The sequence below is a fragment of the Carassius auratus genome, chromosome 32 (assembly GCF_003368295.1).
Source record: "Carassius auratus strain Wakin chromosome 32, ASM336829v1, whole genome shotgun sequence".
Taxonomy (NCBI): domain Eukaryota; kingdom Metazoa; phylum Chordata; class Actinopteri; order Cypriniformes; family Cyprinidae; genus Carassius; species Carassius auratus.
The window spans coordinates 28,213,900-28,236,151 of NC_039274.1; the positions used below are offsets into that span (position 1 = coordinate 28,213,900).

General features: G+C 36.7%; 1 protein-coding gene across 1 annotated transcript; it reads left to right on the forward strand.

Annotated features, from left to right (window-relative positions):
- Positions 1-1,680: 1,680 nt before the first annotated feature.
- Positions 1,681-22,252, forward strand: LOC113052005 (major intrinsically disordered Notch2-binding receptor 1-like). The gene is made up of 5 exons (XM_026216243.1): positions 1,681-2,209; positions 2,607-2,646; positions 3,456-5,740; positions 12,798-13,052; positions 19,848-22,252. The coding sequence occupies exons 3-5, from the start codon at positions 3,494-3,496 to the stop codon at positions 20,043-20,045; spliced, it is 2,700 nt and encodes an 899-aa protein (XP_026072028.1). The 5' UTR covers positions 1,681-2,209; positions 2,607-2,646; positions 3,456-3,493; the 3' UTR covers positions 20,046-22,252.

Here is a 22,252-nt window from a genome sequence, read left to right on the forward strand (position 1 = left end):
AAAAGCTCAGTGCTTCACGCGTGGATCCTTGGAGTGAGGTAACATCCATTGAGTCGGGCCTCTGTTAACACTGTTTAGTCGGCTGGAAAATTAAGAATATCGGACAGAAACCAGAGGGTTGTTGAAGCTGAGCTTCTTAAGGCCTGTTTAAACTTTCAGACATTCAGTCCAAATGAAAGCAGCGCTTTCTGTGTGTCCTCAAAACCATGTTAAATCTTGCTTATTTGTATTGTATTATTTAATCTTGTAAAGTGTAACACTGTGTCTCTGTGTGACCAGTGAGTTTCGGGTGAGTTTTGAGTTTTGTGACAGGCTGCAAAAAGCAAGATCTACAGTATATAAGCTTCTGTAAGACCTAAGCCAAACCAGCTGAATGCTAACAAGAGTCTGGCAAAGCTGAGTGAACAGTAATACAATATTGATTTGTCAGGAGCAATGATATTGACTTGAGTTGTGTCTGTCACTGATGTTAGTGGTGCAAACATAAACCAACGGCCAGAGTTCCCTGAAGGTTCATGCAAGTGTCAACCAACAATCTAATGAAAACATTTCAGCCCAGGGCACTGGATTACCATATTAATGCTATTATCAGAAAACTGTTATGCATTATATGCATGGCATCTGTTTATGAATTCATGTTGCCTTAGAGACACCACCTTACAATAATTTAGCAGCTGCATTGTCTGTTTTATGGCCAAGTATCAGTGGTTACCATGAATCAAACTGTGTTATGTGTTATGGAAGAATAGTAAATCAAAACTGCGTAGACCATATAGGCAAGGTCAGTGGTGTATGGATAATTTAGAATATGAATATATGATGCATTGTCATTTACACTGTATGTAGGCCTACATGTTGTGCAAATCCAGTTTTGTTTTTGTATAGTAATTTTAATTTATTTATCGAGAATCTAAAGAATAGCCCCCATAATCAGTAATTACTGCATGTTGTATTTTTATACTTGGCTATTTAATAGCAAATGTGTTCCGCTATTTAAAATCTATCTAAATATCTACTTTGAAAATATATGTAATTTATAAATACACACGCACACACATAACACATAAATTACATATATTTTCAAAGTAGTATATATATGAAGAGTTCAGATGCAAAAGCCTCTAAGTGCCATAAAATTAGGATTTTTGTCAAGGTTGAGTCATTTTACTTTAATGGCAATGTGCAGGTCCTTTTCCAGGCGATTAAAATGAAATAACTGAACATAAATATAGGAGCCTGATAAAAATCCTAATTTTAGATGAAAATTTCAGATGGCACTTAGAGGCTTTTGCACCTGAACTCTTCATACACACACACACACACACACACACACACACACACACACACACACACACACATATATATATATATATAAAATACAGATACACCTACACACACACACACACACACACACACACACACACACACACACACACACATATATATATATATATATATATATATATATATATATATAAAATACAGATACACGTACACACACACACACACACATTTAATATCCTTTTTTTCTTTTTTTCTGTGTCATAATTTTTTAGGGCTATGTAATGGCTAATTTCTGTGACAACTTACCCCATACAGTGTGTTTAAATGAACTGACAAGTAACCCGTTCTCCTCCTTTTTATCGGGCAACAAGAGGCTCCGGAGATTCGTTTTTCAACTTGATCATTTTGCATTAGTTTTGTTTTCCATCTAAACACGCATTCATCTGAAGATGCAGACAGAGGTGTGTTAGAAGAGCGCTAGAGAGTCGAGCTGTATCTTAATGCAGTGTTTGCGATCTGCGACTCCCGCATGTCTGAGCCACTGACGCGTCACGCAGCGCCTTCTATTAAATGCAGAATGTGACTAAATTCCCGTTTGCCCATTCCTCAATTTGTCTCCACGCGCTCGCGATGGTCTTAAGGTGAATTTACGTAATTCTAGGTGGAAACAAAGACGAGTTGAGCTCTCTGAGCTCGACCAGATGGAGAGAGAGCAGCTCCCTCACCAAACTCCCCTGCGATCCGGACGGGATACAGATGAAGAGAGGCCATTCCATAGCATTCCCAGTGGTCAGGGGGAAGCGGGGATTTATGGTGCTGATGCTGTGTCGAGCAACTGCTAAGAAATGTCTGTGGATTAATAATGCACTGCTGCCCAGTTTTTCCGCTGTCGATCCAGAGGACAGCAGATGGGACCGCAAAATAGGTGTGTGTTCTTTATCCGTTGTTTATGATTTATTATGGATCTGACAATTTTTGTATTTTCAAATATTGGATGATTTTCAGTCAGCCTTTTCAGCACAGTCTCGTGATTGTGAATGTGCTCATTTGTGCTGTTTATTATTATTATATATATATATATATATATATATATATATATATATATATATATATATATATATATATATATATATATTTTTTTTTTTTTTTTAACCCTAATTGATTTTTTTTCTAATGCAGTGCAAATTGATTTGCAGTCCTCTTATGCAACTAAAACCGCACTAGTTGCTTGTGTAGAACAATTGTTTCTTATTTCAGTAGTTCAGCTTTCTTATAAGATTTCATTGCAAATGATTATCAGTTTCCTTTCTTTTATATTTAAGATCGGAGGGACCAAATGAACAGTGCAGTCCAAACCCATAGGTAAGAAATATTATATGTGATTTATTTCATATTTCATATTTTCATATTTCTCATCCACAGCAGGGAAGTCAAATGGAGACTTTTGCTTTACCATGTTAAAAAAAAAATATATATATATTTATATTTTTTTGTAATTGCGTGTGTCTTCTATAGAGTTTCAGAAGAGATCTCAACAATATCTGAAACTGTACTCAGATTTGTTAATGATACCAAAGTCAGTACATCTCAATATGAACTCAAATATTTCTCATGAAATTCTCCCAGATCAGCTGTCTGAGCTATTATTGAAATAATGCTTTTTAATTACAAGCACTATAATTTGTATTATTTAGGTATAAGTAAGCAGTGCATGTGCATTATTTCAGAATTTCTCAGAATAGTTTCAAAAGACAGTTTAGTGACAGTAACTTAAGCTGGCATAGACTGAATAAGATCTAAATTATCCAGCATGATTTGAGTTTTAGAGAGCATCTTGTGCTTTAACTAAAGCTTAAAATCTGATCCTTTGCTTAAGTGAGTCACATAATTAATGTGATATATGTATAAATGGTGCAATATCTTAAGTATTTCATATTGATTTTATGCCATTACATATCTTTATCTTAATTTTCTTAAAACAAATAAATAAAATACATTTTTTTGGACATTTGGAGCCCATTGCAGAAGTCATTGAAAACAACATATTGATCAATTAATATTCTGAGTATGTGTATGATGGTTACAGTCGTGCATCTTGATATGATTTTTATGGTAGTTTGGCAGATGGCTCACATTTCTTCAGTCACTAATCATTCATCTGTCCCCTACAGGCTGTCCTTTCCTCACAAAATCAAGACTCAAAACAGCAATGGATGCCCTGCCAGAGTATTCCCTCTTCCTTGTGAGGATTTTGGAGGAATTGGATACTAAGTACAGTACTGTTTCGTACCAAGACCTTTGTAAGTCCCTGTGTGCCCGGTTTGATTTGGTCCATTTGGCTAAATTGAGGAGTCTGCTGTTCTACACAGCATGCTTGGATCCAGCTTTCCCCGCAACCTTGTTCAAAGACAAAATGAGATGTTCGGTGGAGGACCAACAGTCCAAGAAGCTCATGGTGGCGGCGGACATTGTCACCATGTTTAATCTCATCCAGATGAATGGAGGTATGGCCAAAGACAAGCTGCCGATGGGTCCGAGACCCAAGTTTCACAAGAACCAGTCTTTTGAGTCCTGTCCATCTGACACAGATGTGTATAAATTCAACGATAATGACAGGGTGTACAACCTCTTGGACACCAGGGGACATCATGTCTCTCGGAAGTCACCCTGCCCAAAATCTGACTGCAATAACTGCCAGCAGTTTATACCAACCTCAGAACCCAACTTCCGCTTGGGAGTCACCAACAATCTGAAATGTAGGGCAGCATCACTGGATAAACTGCAGCATCTGCCACAGTACCCCACCGTCAGTCCTCCGCCGTGCGAGATGCAGAGCACTTACTTCCCCATGGACATCGACAGCGAGTCAACAACTGACCAGGAATCTCTCCATGCCAACCCAGGGATCAAGGATGTTTTCATGTCTAGCAGAGAGCCTTTCACCGTGCACTCTTGCGTGCAAAAGCGGAATATCTTCAAAGAGGATTTCCACAACCTTGTTGCCTTTTCACCCAACGTGATCACTATGGAGTGCAGAGCGAAACCCAAAGCTGGTGGCGAGTACCATCACAGGAGGGAGCTGAACAAGCCTCCCACTTTCTTCAATCACAGTTTCGAGCTGCCGTACAGCAACCCTTACTTTGAACCCATGAGTTCACCAATTCAGAACAAAGCACGGGTGAAGCATGAGAGCCTGGACGACTTGCAAGCATCCACGTACTTTGGACCTACAACGGTCTCCGAGTGCGTGAGCAGCAGGAGGACTTCTAGCAAGCATGGAAAACAGCCAGCCTGGCCTGTCAAGAGCTTGAGTCTCAATACCGAAGAAGGTCCTGACTTTGAGAGGTCGTTTTTGAACAGCAAAGTGGTAAAGGACAATCACCGTCATAATGTCAGTGTCATGGAAAATGGCCAGCAATTTCAGTGTGCAAAGGACAAGCCCACTGCTTCTCCCTCAGGTTTCCCAAAGAAGTTCAATGGAACCAAAACAAAAGAGTTGACTTCAGTGGCTTGCGGAGCCACTGTTGAGAAAAGGGAGGTTGGGAAAAGGTACAAGGACAAGAGTGTCAACTGTCCATCATTTCAGTCGAGCAATGTGGACAATGGCATGAGTGTTGGGACCCAGACAGAACAATCCGAAACAAGGAAAGCGAAAGATTACGCCGGCCACAACAAATATGGAGAGAGGCCGCCCTTCAAACACTCAGAAGAGGACTCTGAGATTGTCAGCGACGATATCAGTGACATCTTTCGCTTTCTGGATGACATGAGCGTGTGTGACTCTCTTGGAGTTGTGCAGTCATCGTGCTACAACAGCAACGGCTCACTGTCTCAGGTGACGAAATCAGATGGGGACAGCTCACCTGAACGCAACACTGTCAAGCTGGGCAAAACCACCATCAAGCTCGACCGCCTCTTCCAGTCACTGGAGAACTCAGATGATGAGCTCAAAGATAGCGTCTGCAAACTGGTACTCAGGATTGGCGAGATTGAGAAGAAGCTTGAATCTCTTTCAGGGGTGCGAGGGGAGATCTCTCAAGTCCTCTCGAAGCTCACTAGACTGGATGAAAAGATTCAAGAACCGGAGGCCAATGGGAAATCAAGTGATAATGGTCACGTGGAACAGATTAAGACTGACGCGAACCTCTCGCCTCACGTTTTCCAGTGTCACACCACTGGACACAACATGAAGGTGGAAAAAAGTCCAGAATGGTGCTGCTCGGAGGCTGATGGGAGTGAAAGCCTCAGGGTTAAAGCATTAAAGAAGACCATGCTCACTCGCAGGTCATCCAGGTCGCTAAACGAAGAGAACAGTGCCACTGAGTCCAAAGTGGCCAGTATCACCAACTCGCCTCGAGACTGGAGGACTGTTTCTTACTCCAGTCACACAGGGGAGGAAAGGAAAGAAAGAGACCGGCATAGTGAAGGCAAGGACAGACACAGGAAACCCAGAGAGGTAACAAACCACTATACTGAACTATTTTGTCCTTACTGCATGTTGAATTTGCTGTTGAGAGCGTTGTACCCTAAGGTTCTTCATTGCATTGCTATCTTATTGACTGAATCACTCGATTGGTGCGTCTCTTTTTTTTAATGACTGATTGGCAAAACCGACTAATTAGATCACAAGAGTCATCAGTTTATATCCAAAATAGACAGAAGTCCTACTTCATCAATCAACTGACTGAGATGACTCATGCCCACGTTGATTTGAAATGAGCTCAGAACTGATACTACATTAAATTACGAAATTACAAAACAAATGGATATTCGGAAGAATGTGCTTTGAAAAAGCATGGATTGTGGACAGTGCCTTAAAATGACTTGACTTGAAATGCATATTTGTTAGGTTAGTGAGACACGGATCAGTCTGTACCTTGTTGTAATAGTAAAATCAAGGTTTAGTGCCCACAATTAATTGTTTTCACGTGACGTCACACACTCATAGGAACACCCACCTGGAGAGCAAAACAAAGCTTTGCTCCAATGACCGCCAGTTACTTTTAAGCAGTTTGCATTTAATAATGTAGTAAAATGCAGATATTAAAAGGCAAAATTCAGTAAACACATTATTTTGTGCAGGCAAGCAGATGAAACCAGAATATAAACGCAATGTGCAAAGTTTCACGTTAAATTGTTTCCCATAAGAAACCATTATAAGGAAAACACTGAACCATAAAGCGGACTGTGTTCATATTCCAGCCTCATTTGCTTGTCTTTTTAAACAATGCATCATTTATATAGAGATTACTGAATTTGATATTTTTATATGAAATATATTAAGGCACTTAAAGTGTTTTTACAATGTTTTGTCACACTGTTTAATGATTGAACTATTGCCATGGGTGCGTAATACGGATTACAAATAACCAAAACTTGCACTTTGTTTTTTCTTTTGTGAGGTGTTTTTTGGCAATAGTAATTGAGTTTTAAAATCTTGGTTGCTGTGCAAAGACAAAATCCAACACAGTCAATCGAATAAACAAACACACTATTGGTAAGGGGTAAACATTATTATGTCTAGCACCCACTTACCTGGTTTTAAGCAAATCAGTTGCGACTACACTAGGAATGTTAGTCACCTTGATGTTGATGCGCCAGGCTGAGAAGATGTCGGATTTCTCCCTCACCCTTGCATGGTTTTGCATTGGTTTACACCCCTAGGTGGTTATGCACAATTACCCTCCATCACTTCCTAAAATACATGCAGGCATGTTGTTTTGGATGCAAGCTAGATTTAATATCATATCTCTAATAGTACAGCTATGGTCTCTTGTGGTGCAATTAACACACAATTTACCTATTCTACCCTTCATCTAACTGTGGGCACAGACTGAGTTCAGGGCACAACAGAGAATAAGACAAATAATTTAAATTCAATCCCCCTAGAGGAACAGGGATTTCACGGCAAATTGGCCCTGTAAAGTATTTACCAGCTCTGGAGTTAGTATGTTGACACATCTATCTCTGCAGCATTGAGAAGGCTATGTAAACGATTATATTATGGTATGGTATATGTTAGTTTTATTTATTTCCTCTTGTTGTGTATTATGTCATGTTAAGGTTCTATCTTGTTCTGTTTTATTTTTCTGTTTTGGGCTACTGTATTTTGTTATATTATGTTATGGTTCTGTTCTGTGCCATTTAATCTGCTCTGTTATGATTATCTTGTTTTTTTTTTTTTTATTGGTTGGTTCTGATTTGTGCTATTTATTTTATCTCATGCTTAATGTTTGTTTTAATTGTTGTTTTGTGTACTTCTGTTATTTTCTTTGCCAGTTATTTTGTTCTGTTATGTGACATTCTCCTCTGTTCTACTTTTGTTGTGTTCATTCTATTCTATTCTATTCTATTCTATTCTATTCTATTCTATTCTATTCTATTATTTTTTTTAAATCTATTTTGGAGTTTTTTCTGTTATTCTGTTTCTTCTTTTGCTTTCTCTTCTCTTCTCTTCTCTTCTCTTCTCTTCTCCTCTTCTCGCTCTTCCCTCGCTCTTCTCCTCTTCTCGCTCTTCCCTCGCTCTTCTCCTCTTCTCGCTCTTCCCGCTCTTCCCTGCAACACTTTCCCTTCTCTAGCCTTGGGAATATTTTCATGTTTTCTCAGTTTTCCTCCTTTGTCTCTCGTCTTCTTGGCTCATCGCCCAGGTTAGACGCCTGCCAGTTCCTGTATCGTCCCTTCTGATCTTTTTGGGGGAACTCGCGAGTGCCAAGTGTCTCTGCGCTCTGGGAAGATCCAAGCTGTAGTTTATTTTAGTGAATGGTCGCACAGGGAACTGGTGTCTAATCAAACCTCATTCACATTAATGAGAACACACAACAGCCTTGTTCTTTGGCTTGTTCTGTGTCTTTTGAGGTCAACCTAATTTAAAGGAGAGATGTGTAGTATGAGTTTAATATGAAGAGTTGCTATTTTACCTGAAAACTAAGCATATTGTGTTTTGTTCCACTATCAAGCATTGATCAGTTAGTTTGAGCTTCCCGAACAGCTGACAGTAACACAGACCCACTGACCAATGGCTTGAGTTTGTGGTGGAGCTATCTCTCTGTCTGACCAATAACAGAGGAACTGCATTTCTGTTTCTTAACACCTGTGCTTTAAAAGCTTTTCTTTGCTTCATCATTCATTTAAAAGTATTGCTTTCATGGATTTAAATCAGCGCTGTCAATGGGGTTCGAAGCAAACAGCAAACAAAATCTGCCAAATACCTATTCAGCTCTGAATGTTTTGGTAAATGTTTTTTTCTGGGTCGTACTGTATGCATCCTGTCTCTAATTCACACAAAGTTGTTACTCCAGCCTTTTAGCACGACTTGTTTACGAGAGCGAGCGCAGCCAATGAAGCCAGAAGATACGAGAGAACTTAGCACAACATCCCTTCCTTCTCGTAAAGTGCCCTTGATAGAGGGCAATGCAAACCTTTTTCTTCAAGCCCAAACAAAAGTGCCAGCTAGCCAAGCGATAAGCTCATGTCAGCAGTGGTCAAACTAAAAGCACACGTTAAATCTATCTTCAGTGAGGTTTTAATTAAGACTGTGTGTGCCCATTCAACTTCAAACTGTGCTGGATAGAGTATGTTCTAATTAAAGAAAAGTGCCCTGAATAGGCAGATAGATTTAGATGACGAATTTAAAGGTGCTGTAGGGAACTTTTGTAAAAAAATATTTTTTACATATTTATTGAACCTGTCATTATTTCCTGACAGTAGGTTATGAGACAGATAATCTGTGAAAAAAATCAAGCTCCTCTGGCTCCTCCCAGTGCTCCTATTGCCATTTGCAGAAAGTCATCCGCTCCCGGTAAGAAACAACCAATCAGAACTGCGGTCCGTAACTTTGTTTGTGTTCAAAATGTAGAAAAATGAACATAATAAGCGAGTACACCATGAATCCATTTTCCAAACCGTGTTTTTAGCTTGTCCTGAATCACTAGGGTGCACCTATAATAAGTGTTTATATTCTGACTATTTTAGATTGCTTCGGGGGTACCGCGGCGGAGTAACCCAGTACCTTTGTGATTCTTCATAGACATAAACAGAGAGAAGTAGTTCCGGCTACGATGTTCTTCCGCAAGACGCAAGCAGTTCTGTTTATTAACCGCTAGAGCGTCAAAAGTTCCCTACTGCAGCTTTAAGGATTATGTTTTTAGCAAATGTGTGGTTAAAGAAGTGAAATGTGTGTCTTAGCGCAACAACTGGTTGTTGTGGTTGATTGCCAGTGTTTTGATAATTAGTTGCCTGAGGTGTTCTGCACAGTGTATTCATATTTTTTGTATACTATTATTTTTGTAATATTTTTATTTATTTATTTAATTTAATTTTAGCTTTAGTGAAAGTTTTAGGACCTTTAGTTACTAAATTAAGTACATGTTTTTGTTATTGAATATTTCAATTTAGTTTTATGATATTTTAACATTATATTTGTAATTTTTATCATATTTTGAATTAGATTTTGTTATATTTTTAGTTTAAATATTAATTTGAACTTATTTTAGTTTGTTATTTTATGTGTTTTGTTGTTTAGTACTTTGTAAAAAAATATTTATATTTAGTTTTAAATTATTTTCCAGTTGTAGTACTTTAACATCAACTTATTTATTAATATTATTTGTATACTATTATTTTTTGTATTTTTATTTATTTATTTTATTTAATTTTAGCTTTCATTTCTTATTTTAGTGAAAGTTTTAGGACCTTTAGTTACTAAATTAAGTACGTGTTTTTGTTATGATTAGTACTTAGTTTTTTAATATTTCAATTTAGTTTTATGATATTTTAACATTATATTTGTAATTTTTATCATATTTTGAATTAGATTTTGTTATATTTTAGTTTAAATATTAATTTGAACTTATTTTAGTTTGTTATTTTATGTGCTTTTGTTGTTTAGTACTTTGTTTTTAAATATTTACATTTAGTTTTAAATTATTTTCCAGTTGTAGTACTTTAACATCAACTTATTAATTCTTATTATTTATGTACTATTATATTATTTACTAATATTTTGAATTATCCTTTGATTTTCATAGTTTTACTTTTCATTGTAATATTAGTTTTTTGTGTGCTTTTATGTTTACTGTTTACTTATGTTTATTTGTTTCTTTTAAAGCTTTATATTTATTTTAAGTATAGTACTTCAACTTCAATTAATTTATTTTAGTAATGTTTATATACCATTTAAGTATGTAGATTTTATAACTGTAATTTTTATATTTTAAGTTTTCATTTTAGTTTCAGTGTTAGTTATGTGCTTTGTAGATTGTGTTATTTATTTATTTGTTTGTAATTTTAGTACTTAAACTTGAATAAAAAGCAGCAGCACATCATGCTTTTACACAAACAGTTACATGCCAATGTTTCATAGCTCATGTTCTTAGCAGCAACACTAATGATTGTGTCTCAGTGAGATTTACACTTAATGAATTTACTGCAATGCCACAAAACATGGTTTTAGAACTTGTAAATGTGTTGGTTATGCTACAATATGGTTAGATGATGAAATATGAGTCTTCAGTGAGTCACTGTCATCAGTATGACATTGAGTCTGACCTGCAGCACACATTATATCACTGCTGCTGTTTCTTGGCGAGAAATAACATGTACCTCGAATAAATATCATAAAGACAACATTTCTCCTTCTCTCAGTTGGCCATTCCTCATTTGCATCTGTGGTTGTTTGATTAGTCTTTCCCTGCTGGAAAACAGGAGGTGGATCAACATTACACTCTTCAGCTCTCACTCCTGTGGCTTTTTTTCATTTTCACCTTAGCTCAGGCCAGACAGAGCAACACCTTACCTTACATTTTAGCCAGGAGAGAGAGAGAGAGAACAAGAAGAACGTGGGTGGTTTTATTTTTGCATTTGTTTACAAAATGAACAGAGACAGAGAGACAAAACTAATATTGCAATTATATGTATAGATAATATAGTTTCTAACTGGTGGGTAGCAGCCAGAAAATAGGTCACAGTCTGTCCTGGTAGTTTTAAAATGGAAGAGAAAACTTGTCTTTTCCAGGCAAACCCTGTGGGATTTTGGCACAAAATCACCTGCAGGTAATTATATAATTATACATCAGTGTTGGTCTGCAGGTATTTTTGGGCATGTCCAATGTGACGTCTGGGACCTGATGCAAAAACCACTGATATAAATTCTATGGATGCATATACTGTATGGTGAACACATAATGTCCATTGACATTTTTTGTATGAAGGTTGTGAAACTACAAAATGCAAAAAAAGTCTCAAAATAGTCCAATCAGAAATGTGCAACCATACATTGTGCTCAGCATTTGACATAAGAGTCTTATTTTGTAAATGAAAATTTGTAAATTGTGTATTATGAGTTGAACGAGTGAATTGTTAAAGATACGTGTTCACAAAAATATAACTTTATGAGTACAAAGTAGCATTGCATTTCTGAAATTTATTCTGTAAATATATTCATTATAGCTCAATATTTTAATACTGATAGCTCAACAAATATCCACTTTTGAATCATAAGATCATGGTACAGGTTGACAAAGATTTCTTGAAAGGATGACTGTAATATATATATATTATTTATGGGATAGTAAATTACTTTATAAAGGGAAATCTGATGTTTACAGGGTTTTTCTATGTTTTATACTGTGCCTATTTACTAATATAACAAATGGAAACAAGCTAAATATAACATCCTTTTGAAAAAAATAATAATAATAAATGAAGAACACACAAAGTTACTAAATGTTTGTATATCATGTTTAGAAAAAAAGTATACACTTAATACAAGCTGCATCAGCTGCTCATTTTAATTTTTCAAGTTTTTATTTTTTTTCTCCCTAATGATGCTTGTTTTGTAGAATGGCCCAGTTCATGATAATCAAATCACTTTTACAAGCTGCAGTACTCCGGTGTCCCTCTGGACACAAAAAAGCTCCTGACTCAGATGTTATTCTTTATAATAGTTTAAGGACTGAGACAAAGACTCATTTCATGCTCCGCAGACAAGACCACAGTCATTCCTGCTTGCACAAACGTACTGTATGTGTATATATATATATATATTGCTGAGACTTGTAGCTGATGCGGTGTGTTTGCATCACACCCTGGTATTCAGTGTTTGCATCACAGAAATAAATTACAGTTTAAAATATATTCAGATGGAAAACAGTTATTTTTAATTGCAATAATATTTCAAAATGTTATTTTTTATCAAATAAATGGTGAACATAAGATAATTATTACACAAACATAAAAAAGTCCTACCTCTTAAAGGGATACTTCACTAAAAATGAAAATTGTAGTCATTTACTCAGCCTCACGTTTATCCAAACCTTTATGAGATTCTGTCTTCTGTTGAACATAAAGAATATATTTTAAAGAATATTTTTTACTAAACAGTTGATAATCCCCACTGATTTCCATAGTATTGAAAAAAATACTTAATTCAATTTTGGGACTATAAACCATTTGGTTACAATATCTTCTTTTATGTTTAGCATAAGAATGAAATGATTCCCATTTGTCCCCTACAGACAGATCGGCAGTATGAAGCCCACCAGGCCCACCGCTCCTCAAAGCCGCCCAAGGACTCCTACCTGGTGGAGCAGGTGTTCAGCCCACACCACTTCCCTCCCGCCGTCAAGACTCACGTGAAGGGCAGCCCTCTCTACACGGACCTGCGTCTGACCGGCCTCCCCGACGGCAAGCGCTCCCAGCCCTCCTGGACCATCGAAGAGTACAAACACAACTCAGGAGACAAGAACAAGCTCAGCGCATTGGACCTGCAGGTGAGAGGCGACCTCGCTGTGATTGCAACCTTGCCAGTCTTGTTGATTTTCACTGTTCTTGGAGGCTTTGCTGTGTGTGGGATTAGCTTCAAAAGCCGAGGCTCATGGGAATGACGGCATCGATCCTCATGCAATCAGTGCTTCTCTGCCACATGCTGGCGGTGTGGCTTAAAGGTCGTCAGTGCAGTAGGTGACCTTGTGTGCTGTGAAATATTAATGATCCTTATTAAAATCACTCATTGTTGACAGTCATTGACTCAGTGCAATTACTGCAGGTGCTTGGCTTCATTTCAGTGCCAATATCAAATGCCTTTTGCAGCGAAATTTGCTTCTGGAACCAGACGTATTTCTGGGTGAAACTGCGTGTTTATTGAGAATACATGTTGGATGGAATATGACTTTATTTTGAATCTGTTGATTCAGTTTGAATGATTTGTTTTACAATTTTGGATTGAATCAATCCGAGAGGTTCTTGGGTCAGTGACTCACTGACTCATTTAACTGAGAAGCATTTCATATGGAAATTAGGTCATTGCATGTGGATGAATTTTGAGACATTTTGAAAAGCATGCAATTTCTAAGTTTTAATTAGTACGTTTTTTTGTGGTTATGTGTAGATTATAAAGGAACAACACTGGGGAACTTTTCATTGATATTGATTTCTCATGAGGATGAGAGAGGATTAAAATGCTCTATTGTTTTTTTTTTTTTTCTGTTGTGTGCAGACTACAAAACTGAGCCAAATTAATTTCTGAAATCTAACATATTTTTGAGAGGAACTGGATGTTCAGTGAGAAAAAATGTAGGCCAGAATTAGATTCTGATTCATCAGCGACTCATTCTTTTGAATTTAATTATTTCATTTAATCAGTAGAATGATTTATTCACAAACCAGAATAAACAGTTTGTTCATTAATTGGATTGAATCAGTCAGTTATATATATTTATATATATCATATATATATATATATATTTAGACAAATGACATCTGATGACGTGTGACGAGGCTAGGCATCGTTACGCTTCGGCCGCGTTTCGCGTTTCTCGCGTTGACTATGAAACGGCCCTAATTCTTCCTAGTTCGGAGTATGAAGCGTGAATCATTTGAACCAGTTTGGGAGTTCGGAGCGGGATCGCGGATCATTTGAGTCAGTTTGGCGATGGCGAATCATTTGAGTCAGTTTGGGAGTTCGGAGCGGGATCGCGGATCATTTGAGTCAGTTTGGGGATCGCAAATCATTTGAGTAGGTTCGGGAGTTTGGAGTGGGATCGCGAATCATTTGAGTCAGTTTGGGGATCGCAATTCATTTGAATCAGTTCGGGAGTTCGGAGCGGCTTCGCGGATCATTGAATCAATTCAAGAGTTCGTAGCGGGATCGCGAATCATTTGAGTCAGTTCGGGAGTTCGTAGCGGGATCGCGAATCATTTGAGTCAGTGCGGGAGTTCGTAGCGGGATCGCGAATCATTTGAGTCAGTGCGGGAGTTCGTAGCGGGATCGCGAATCATTTGAGTCAGTTCGGGAGTTCGTAGCGGGTTCGCGAATCATTTGAGTCAGTTCGTGAGTTCAAAGCTGGTTCGCGAATCATTTGAGTCAGTTTGGGAGTTCGGAGCGTGAATCGTTTGAGTCAGCTCGGCAGTTTGAATGCAGTAGCCTAATGCAGTAGCTCTTTCTAAGCGTATTTTTTCAAAATCCTTTTGCACATTTCATTTATGTTCATTAGTTCTTTCTAGCTCAGCAAATCCAGAAACGAATAAAAGGATTTATTATTAAGGTTGCCTGTTGACTGCTGTATATAAAACCCCTTCAGTATAGCGGTTGTTACCTCAGGGGATGAGGGGAATCATCAAAAAAAAAAAAAAAAAACAGAAAAGAAAAGAAAAAAAATTGCCTATAACAGAGTACCGGCACCTCTTTTGGGCCACTTAAAGCACTGGATATATACATATCAAAAACACCATTTATAGCACTTTTGGTGTACATATGGCTTTACTAAAATTAGAGAGATTTTGTTAAATGTCACTAAAGAATCACTCAATTGTTCACTAACTAACAAAACTGAACAATTGATTTACTGAAGTGGACTGAATCAGTCTTAGAGGTTACTTTTTACAAAAATGTATTTAACCTTTTTTAAGCACATGTGAATGGATTTTGGTATTGCAATATGCATCCTCAATAATAACAATTATTCAAGGAAACCAATCAATACGACTTAGGAGAGTATGAGATGCATGCCATGATGATATATAAAAGAACATATTACAATAGTTGGTGTTACCAACTAAAAAAAATAAAAATAAATCAATTTATATTCATGCAGGCTTGAAAACTGTCTGTTGTGCACTTGTTTTAGATGAAGGCTTACAGTTGTTTGTTTCAGATGATTTTATCTATGTTAGCTATCTTCAGACATAACCGCGTGCTATCGATAGAGGACGGCACACAATAAAAAGGCTTTAGTAGGAGACAGCACTCAGCAAGCCTCTCTTATAATAACATAGTATATGCTGTATTTTATTGACTCTCTCCAGAGGGATATTGGCTTTGAATGGACAAAAGCAACTGATGGCTTTAAAACTAGCTGTTTTCGTGCTGAAGTAAAATATGGATCAGAAAAAGAAATTGCTGACTACTTCGATGGCTTGTGCAACCTCTGCAGCTGAATTTTAAAGTGTGCCCTACATCTTTGCATCACATCTGTGTTACCTGTTCACTCCAGTGCATGGAAATGTGGCTAGAAGCAGGGGAGCATCTCTCATTTTGCCAATTTGCAAGGGCTTGTAGGTTTTCTGAAGGCCTGCTTACTCAACCACAGCATGAGAAGAGCAGAAAAAAAGACAGAAAATGTCAAAAAGACAGAACGCAGCTTGAGCAATGCCCCATACCAGTGTTTCTAAGTGACCCAACACAGCACTTTCAAACCCTGAACAAGATGAGGCTGGATAGTTTTCTGAATTTCTGCAGCAAGGATGCAATTGTATGAAAACTATGGGCAATTAAAATGATTTACATAAAATTATTTAACTTTTTATTTTAATTAATTTATTTTAATTAATTATTATTATTATTATTACTTTTTTTTTTTTTTTTTTTTTTTGCAGATGCATGCCACTTTAGATATTGTTGCAGGCATTAAAAAAACATTTATGAATTATTCTAATTATTTTTTATATAATATTATAAAATATACATTATTATTATTATTGTTTGATATATAAAAAAATATATGAACATTAATTATTAAACAACATTAATATTACAGGTATTTATTTATTTATTTATTTAACTTTTTTACATTTGTGTGTCAAGTAGTCAACTCTTTTGAGCTGTGTGGGAAGCCAGACACTCCAGAAAAGGCTGACAAGTGTGTGTTCACAAGTATAAGTCGATTAAAAAAACAGTGCGGACTGAACATAAGAACATGTCCTGTGCGAACGGCCCATTGAATGATTTAGTAAAAGTTCTGTTGGCCTATACAGAAAGTGAGATTTAAGATAGTTAATCTCAGGTTTCTCACAGGAGAGTTCGGTACTGTTGAGGATTCATTTCTTAATATGCATTATTTGCAAAATAACTAGTTTTTTTGACTGGTCAACTCTGTTATGAATCAATTAGACTCTAGATCATGCATTGTGTTGTAAGAAAATAGACAATGATAATTTAATTAATCATTAAGATTAAATGATAGCTTTAATGATGATCTGTGTAATGTTTGTTTTGTTTGAATAAGGCTTTTGTTAATTGTGCAAAAAAAAAAAAAAAAAAAAAATTGTACTCTCTCTCAGACCATCCAAAGACGTAGATGGTTTAGTTTCTTCTTCAGATCAGATTTGGAGAAATGTAGCATTATGTCTCTTGCTCACCAATCAATCCACTGCAGTAAATGGGTGTCATCAGAAAACTGCATGTTTGTAAGAAACAAATGAATCATTAAGACATTTTTTACTTCAATCTGTCGCTGTTGATCCATAATGCATAATACTTCCTCTCCTGTTGTTATCTCCAACTGTTTTGGACTGTTATGGCTTGTAAACAGTACTTGATCTGTGCATATTTCTCTCCTGATTCAGACAAGATTTTTCCAAATCTGTTCTGATGAAGAAACAATCTCATCTACATCTTGGATGACCCGAGGGAGTGTAAGATGTCAGCAAATGTTCATTTTTGGATGAACTGCTCCTCCAAAACCAAATACGTAGTAACTGTAATGCTTTTAAGTAAATGATCAAGTTGCAATTATACATTCATAGTCGACAATAAGACAATAAACTTTGTCACCTCTACAACTACAACGATTGCTGTTTTCCTTCATGGAATTATGTCGTTTTTTTTCCACATGAAAAACGGATTATATTTCTTGCTCACTGCTGGTATTGATATAAGATTACTCTGAGCTTATTAGAGACAGAGATGGTTAATGCCTTCAGTGTGCATGCAGTTATACAGAGGAAACTGCCATTGGTGACTGCATCTTTCTGCCAGTTATTGATGAAATTAATGCCATCTTATCTTCAGAACCAATCCAGATGTGACAAATGGCAAAATTTAACAAACTTTGGCTGCAAAAATGCCTGGAGGACAGTCATAAGAGGCACTGAAAATGGCAGTATTGTCACAGCTGTTCAAGGTGGTGTCGCATTTATTTGTTTTGTAAGGGAAACAGGTCAATTTAGCTCAAAAGGATTCATATAAGATTTTAAAGGGAATTTGGACAGAATCGCTGTTTTATGGCTGATCACTGAGATGGCCAGCGATTCATTGAACAAGCCGTATAACATCAACCCTGCAATGGATATCAATATCCAAAGTATAGTGAAAACACTATCAATTAGCACAGTAACAAGATCGGCAGTTTAAGACATTAACTTGTAAGCACAAAACACAAGATACTTCTCCTTTCAATATGAATAAGGCTTTATTAGATAAATCTAAGACATATAAACTAATCTAACACATAAACATACACACTCACACATTCACACAAGTTGCAGGAAGATCGAAAGTTTGGGAAGACTGAGTTAAAGAGAATGAAAATGTGGAATCCCAAGTTTACAGCAAGACGTGAAATTGCATAGACGTTTACAACCATCAATCACTTAGTCATTGAAGTGACATCTTGGGTCAAGCTTGGGGTTGGGCATTGGCTGACAATGCAGAGTTGTGGGCTTGTTGTAGTTTTAGGTGGGCACTAAATCTGATGGTGTCCTGAGTATTAAAACTGGCCTTTTGGCCACACCTCAAATGTTGTCTTGACCAATTAGATATTGTCTTGGCTCGGGGGTATCATAAATCATATGTTATCTTATCAAGCATGTGGTCCCAATTTTCCCGCTCTTACAGGGTCTAATTTTGGACATGATTCCTAACAAGAATATGATACATTTGACAAATAATTGATGGTCAGAAATGTTTTAAGCTAGAAGATTCAAACACACACATACTAAACTTGAATATGAATCCTTAAGCTATTCGATAGTTATTAAAATACATGCACAATAAGTGATTAGAAACATGATAGTCAAATGTGTGGGTTACATATATGATATGGAGTCAAGCAATGGACTGATATTCATTTATAAGTCTTTTTAAATTAATTTTAGTGCATCGACATCTGTAAAAGACAGTTTATGTGCCATTATTTGACATGGAGGTTCTGTGGAGACCAGAGGTTAAAAGTTCCCCTTAAATGAATCTCAGTCTGGTTATATTCTTCTAGGTGGGGGGATGTCAATCCAAAGAGCTTTGTGATTGTGATTACTATCATAGATTTACATGTGATGGTCATGTTGTGCCTCTCTTTATCCTAATGGTCTTAATGTTGAAAGATGTTCTGTGAAAGAGTTGGTTGGTTAGCTTGCTTCAGACTGGCTGGTGCATGGATTTGATTTACGAACATCCTGTATATATCTATCAATATATAACTCTATCTATCTATCTATCTGTCCGTCCGTCCGTCCGTCTTTCTGTCTGTCTGTCTGGTAATTGTTGATTGTCTGTATCTATCTAACTATCTATAAAACTGTCGTCCTATCTATCATTTTGTTTGTTCTATTTATCATCCATTCGTTCTATCTGTTTTTCGGTTGTTCGTTTGTTTGTTCATTCTATCGTTCAGTCGTTCTATCTCTCATTGTGTCGTTCTATCTATTGTTCAGTCGTTCATACTGCAGTATCTGTTGTTTGTTTGATCTATCTTCTGTTTATTCTTTCAGTCATTTGATCTATCATTCTGTTGTTCTATAGAGCAATACTCTATCTATCATTCATTTGTTCATTCCATCATTCATTCTATCCATCATTCATTCTGCCGTTTGTTCTATCTATTGTACAGTTGTTCTATGTATGTGGCTTGTTCTATCTATCATTCTCTCTGTCATTCTGTCGTCTTTTGAACATCTATTCGTTTGGTTTCTCTCTGTCTGTCTGTCTATCATTTGTTCTATTTATTGTTCTTTCGTTCGTTCTGGCATTCTGTCTCTCATATTGTTTAATCATATTCATATTGTTTATATTTTTCCAACTGTCTGTGTCTCTCTGCTTGAAACTTTATATTTTATTTTACAGTTGTATGTACTCACTGGCTCACCTTGTATTCAATTAAAATGGCAATTTGATGAAAAATTCCATCTCGACAGAATGTTTGGCTTCAGTAATCTATCTGCAGTTAAGCGAGCCGATTGGATGAGAGCTCCATTCATCTTCCTCAGCCTTCATTTCACAGCAAAGTCACTATCTGCTCTGCACATACGCTTTTTTTTCGCAGGACCTCTCACCTTTTTCTGTTCCCCTGCAGGTCCAGGAGTCACTCAACCCCAACAATCTGGAGTACTGGATGGAGGATATCTACACACCGGGCTACGATTCGCTGCTCAAGCGCAAGGAGGCGGAGTTTCGCAGAGCCAAGGCTTGTAAAATCGGTGCGTTGATCGTTGCGGCCGCCTGCACTGTGATACTGGTCATCGTAGTGCCCATCTGCACCATGAAGTCTTGAGGTTTCTATGGGACTAACATGGGACTTCATTTGCGGAGGTCTGTAATGAGGTCTGATTTCAGCCACCGGCCTTAGACTTTCCTGAAAATGTCTATCGAAATATATCACAACAAAGAGTTAAGGATTGCAATTTGATGTGTCTTTTTTTATTTTGTTAGTCAATATTTATAACTTGAATAAATGATTTGTTATGTAGTAGATGGCCTTACTTAAAGGCTCGGAGATGCACCTTTGTTTTATAGTCCAGGATATAATGTACCAATATGTTTTATGTCTGTTTCTCTCTCTCTCTCTTTTTTTTGGTATTGCAGTAGAAACTAAAAGGAAAGCTTTATGTCTAAGCGCATTCTATTTTTTACTTTACTGTGATTACGAGAATGTATTTTTCCGATGAATATGCTAACAGAATGTTTTAAAGACGAGTTGGATTTATCTTTGGAAATCACTGGAGTGTTTGAGCTTGTGCAATGCCTTTTTATAAGGAATATATATTCAGATAGCGCAAATGTGTGCGTTCAGTAAGGAATAGTTCAGGTGAAAAAGGAAGAGTCTGTCATTGTTTATTCACCCTCATTTATTTGTATTTATTAAATAAATAATTGACAGATTTGTAATTTTTAGGTGAATTATTCCTTACAAATGTTGAAGGGTTTTGATTGTAGAATGTGAGGACAGTAAAATGACTCTTTTAATGATTCAGCTTGTTTGAATAGTGACTTCATTTCCTTTCGATTGGACTGATTCAACTGTTTCAAAAACAATTATATCATAGTACATAGATGCTTTCTCTTTGATTGTGATCATATACAGTATACTTTGCCTTGTTTTATCACAACTAATCATAACACTGTATACTTGAACTGCCAAATCACTTTCAACTAGCTCAGTTTTTCTCTGAAAGTCGAATGTTTTTCTTGCGCTTATTCACCAGACTGATCTAAAATTGGACCTGACAACAAAAACTGTGAACTTACCTTAATGATGTTCACTTTTGACGCTCTTTACAACCGTTGTAGGAATGATTCTTCGGAGAAGTCAAGCTGTAGGGCCGTTGAGTGAAAACCAGAAACAATATTGAACTCAGGCACTGTTCTAAAACTAATGAGCTGCATTTCTTTTCTAACGCCTACACAGACAGCTATCTTCTGAGGCAGCATCCTAACTGAAATTAGCCCTTAGTGACTGATTTGGGGTCCTCTAAATAGACAGTAACTGTGTGCGTCATACAAATAATGCTACAAATGTGTAGCACACAGGAAACTTGATTAACAATTGATTTCTGTAGTTTGCCACTAGCACGTTGCCCTTTGGAACCGCCTGTAATGCCTTAAATGCTGTTTATGTAATCAGCTCACTAGGTTTTGGAACAATGTCTGAACAAAAACAGAAGAAAAATCATGCAAGCCAACTTATATAAGAAGGTTTTTTCTATTATCACAATATGTGAATGTCATATGGAATAGAGTGCTGCTGGAATGAGTCCCAAAACCCATTGATTTTTTTTGCACTTCCAGTTCAACCGTCCTGAAGTCAATGGGTTTTGGTTAAATACAGTACCTGAGATAAGGTCTGAGGTGAACACAACATTTTTTGTATTTCTATTTTTTAAGTTTTTCCCTGTCTTGAGTTTGTCGGGAACATTAAACATCATCACGCCGAACAGAAAAACTCATCTACTCACTAGACTGCTTTAATAGCCTTGCTTTTATAGCCTTGTGTTTATACTCACCCTTTTGCAAAGCATTCAGAAGCTTAGTGGTGGTGATGCTAAAGTCATGCAAACATTGCAGTTCATTTTTAGCCTGCAATTAACTTTTTATTTCTGCTGATTGTATTTAGAATTTACAGATGTTGTGTTCCTTTGTGAGGTTATCTTGATGAACAAAATGTGTAAAAATCATACACTTGTGTTGGTTATTTCTACATTACATTAAGCCAATGGAGATATCCAACTTCTGGGTTGAACTACAAAAATCATCCCTGCAGCACTTTATGACCACTGCTAATCAAATAACAGTGCATTGTTTGCACCCAACCAAACTCAATGGTCTGTCTTTTACAGGTGCCACGAAATTTAAAGGTGAAGTGTGTATTTTTTTTTATGTTAGATTACTTTATCCTAAATTAAAGGAGTAGTGCAACCAAAAATGAAAATGTACTCACTCTCAAGCCTTCCATAAGTAAATTAGTTTGTTTCTTCGTGAGAG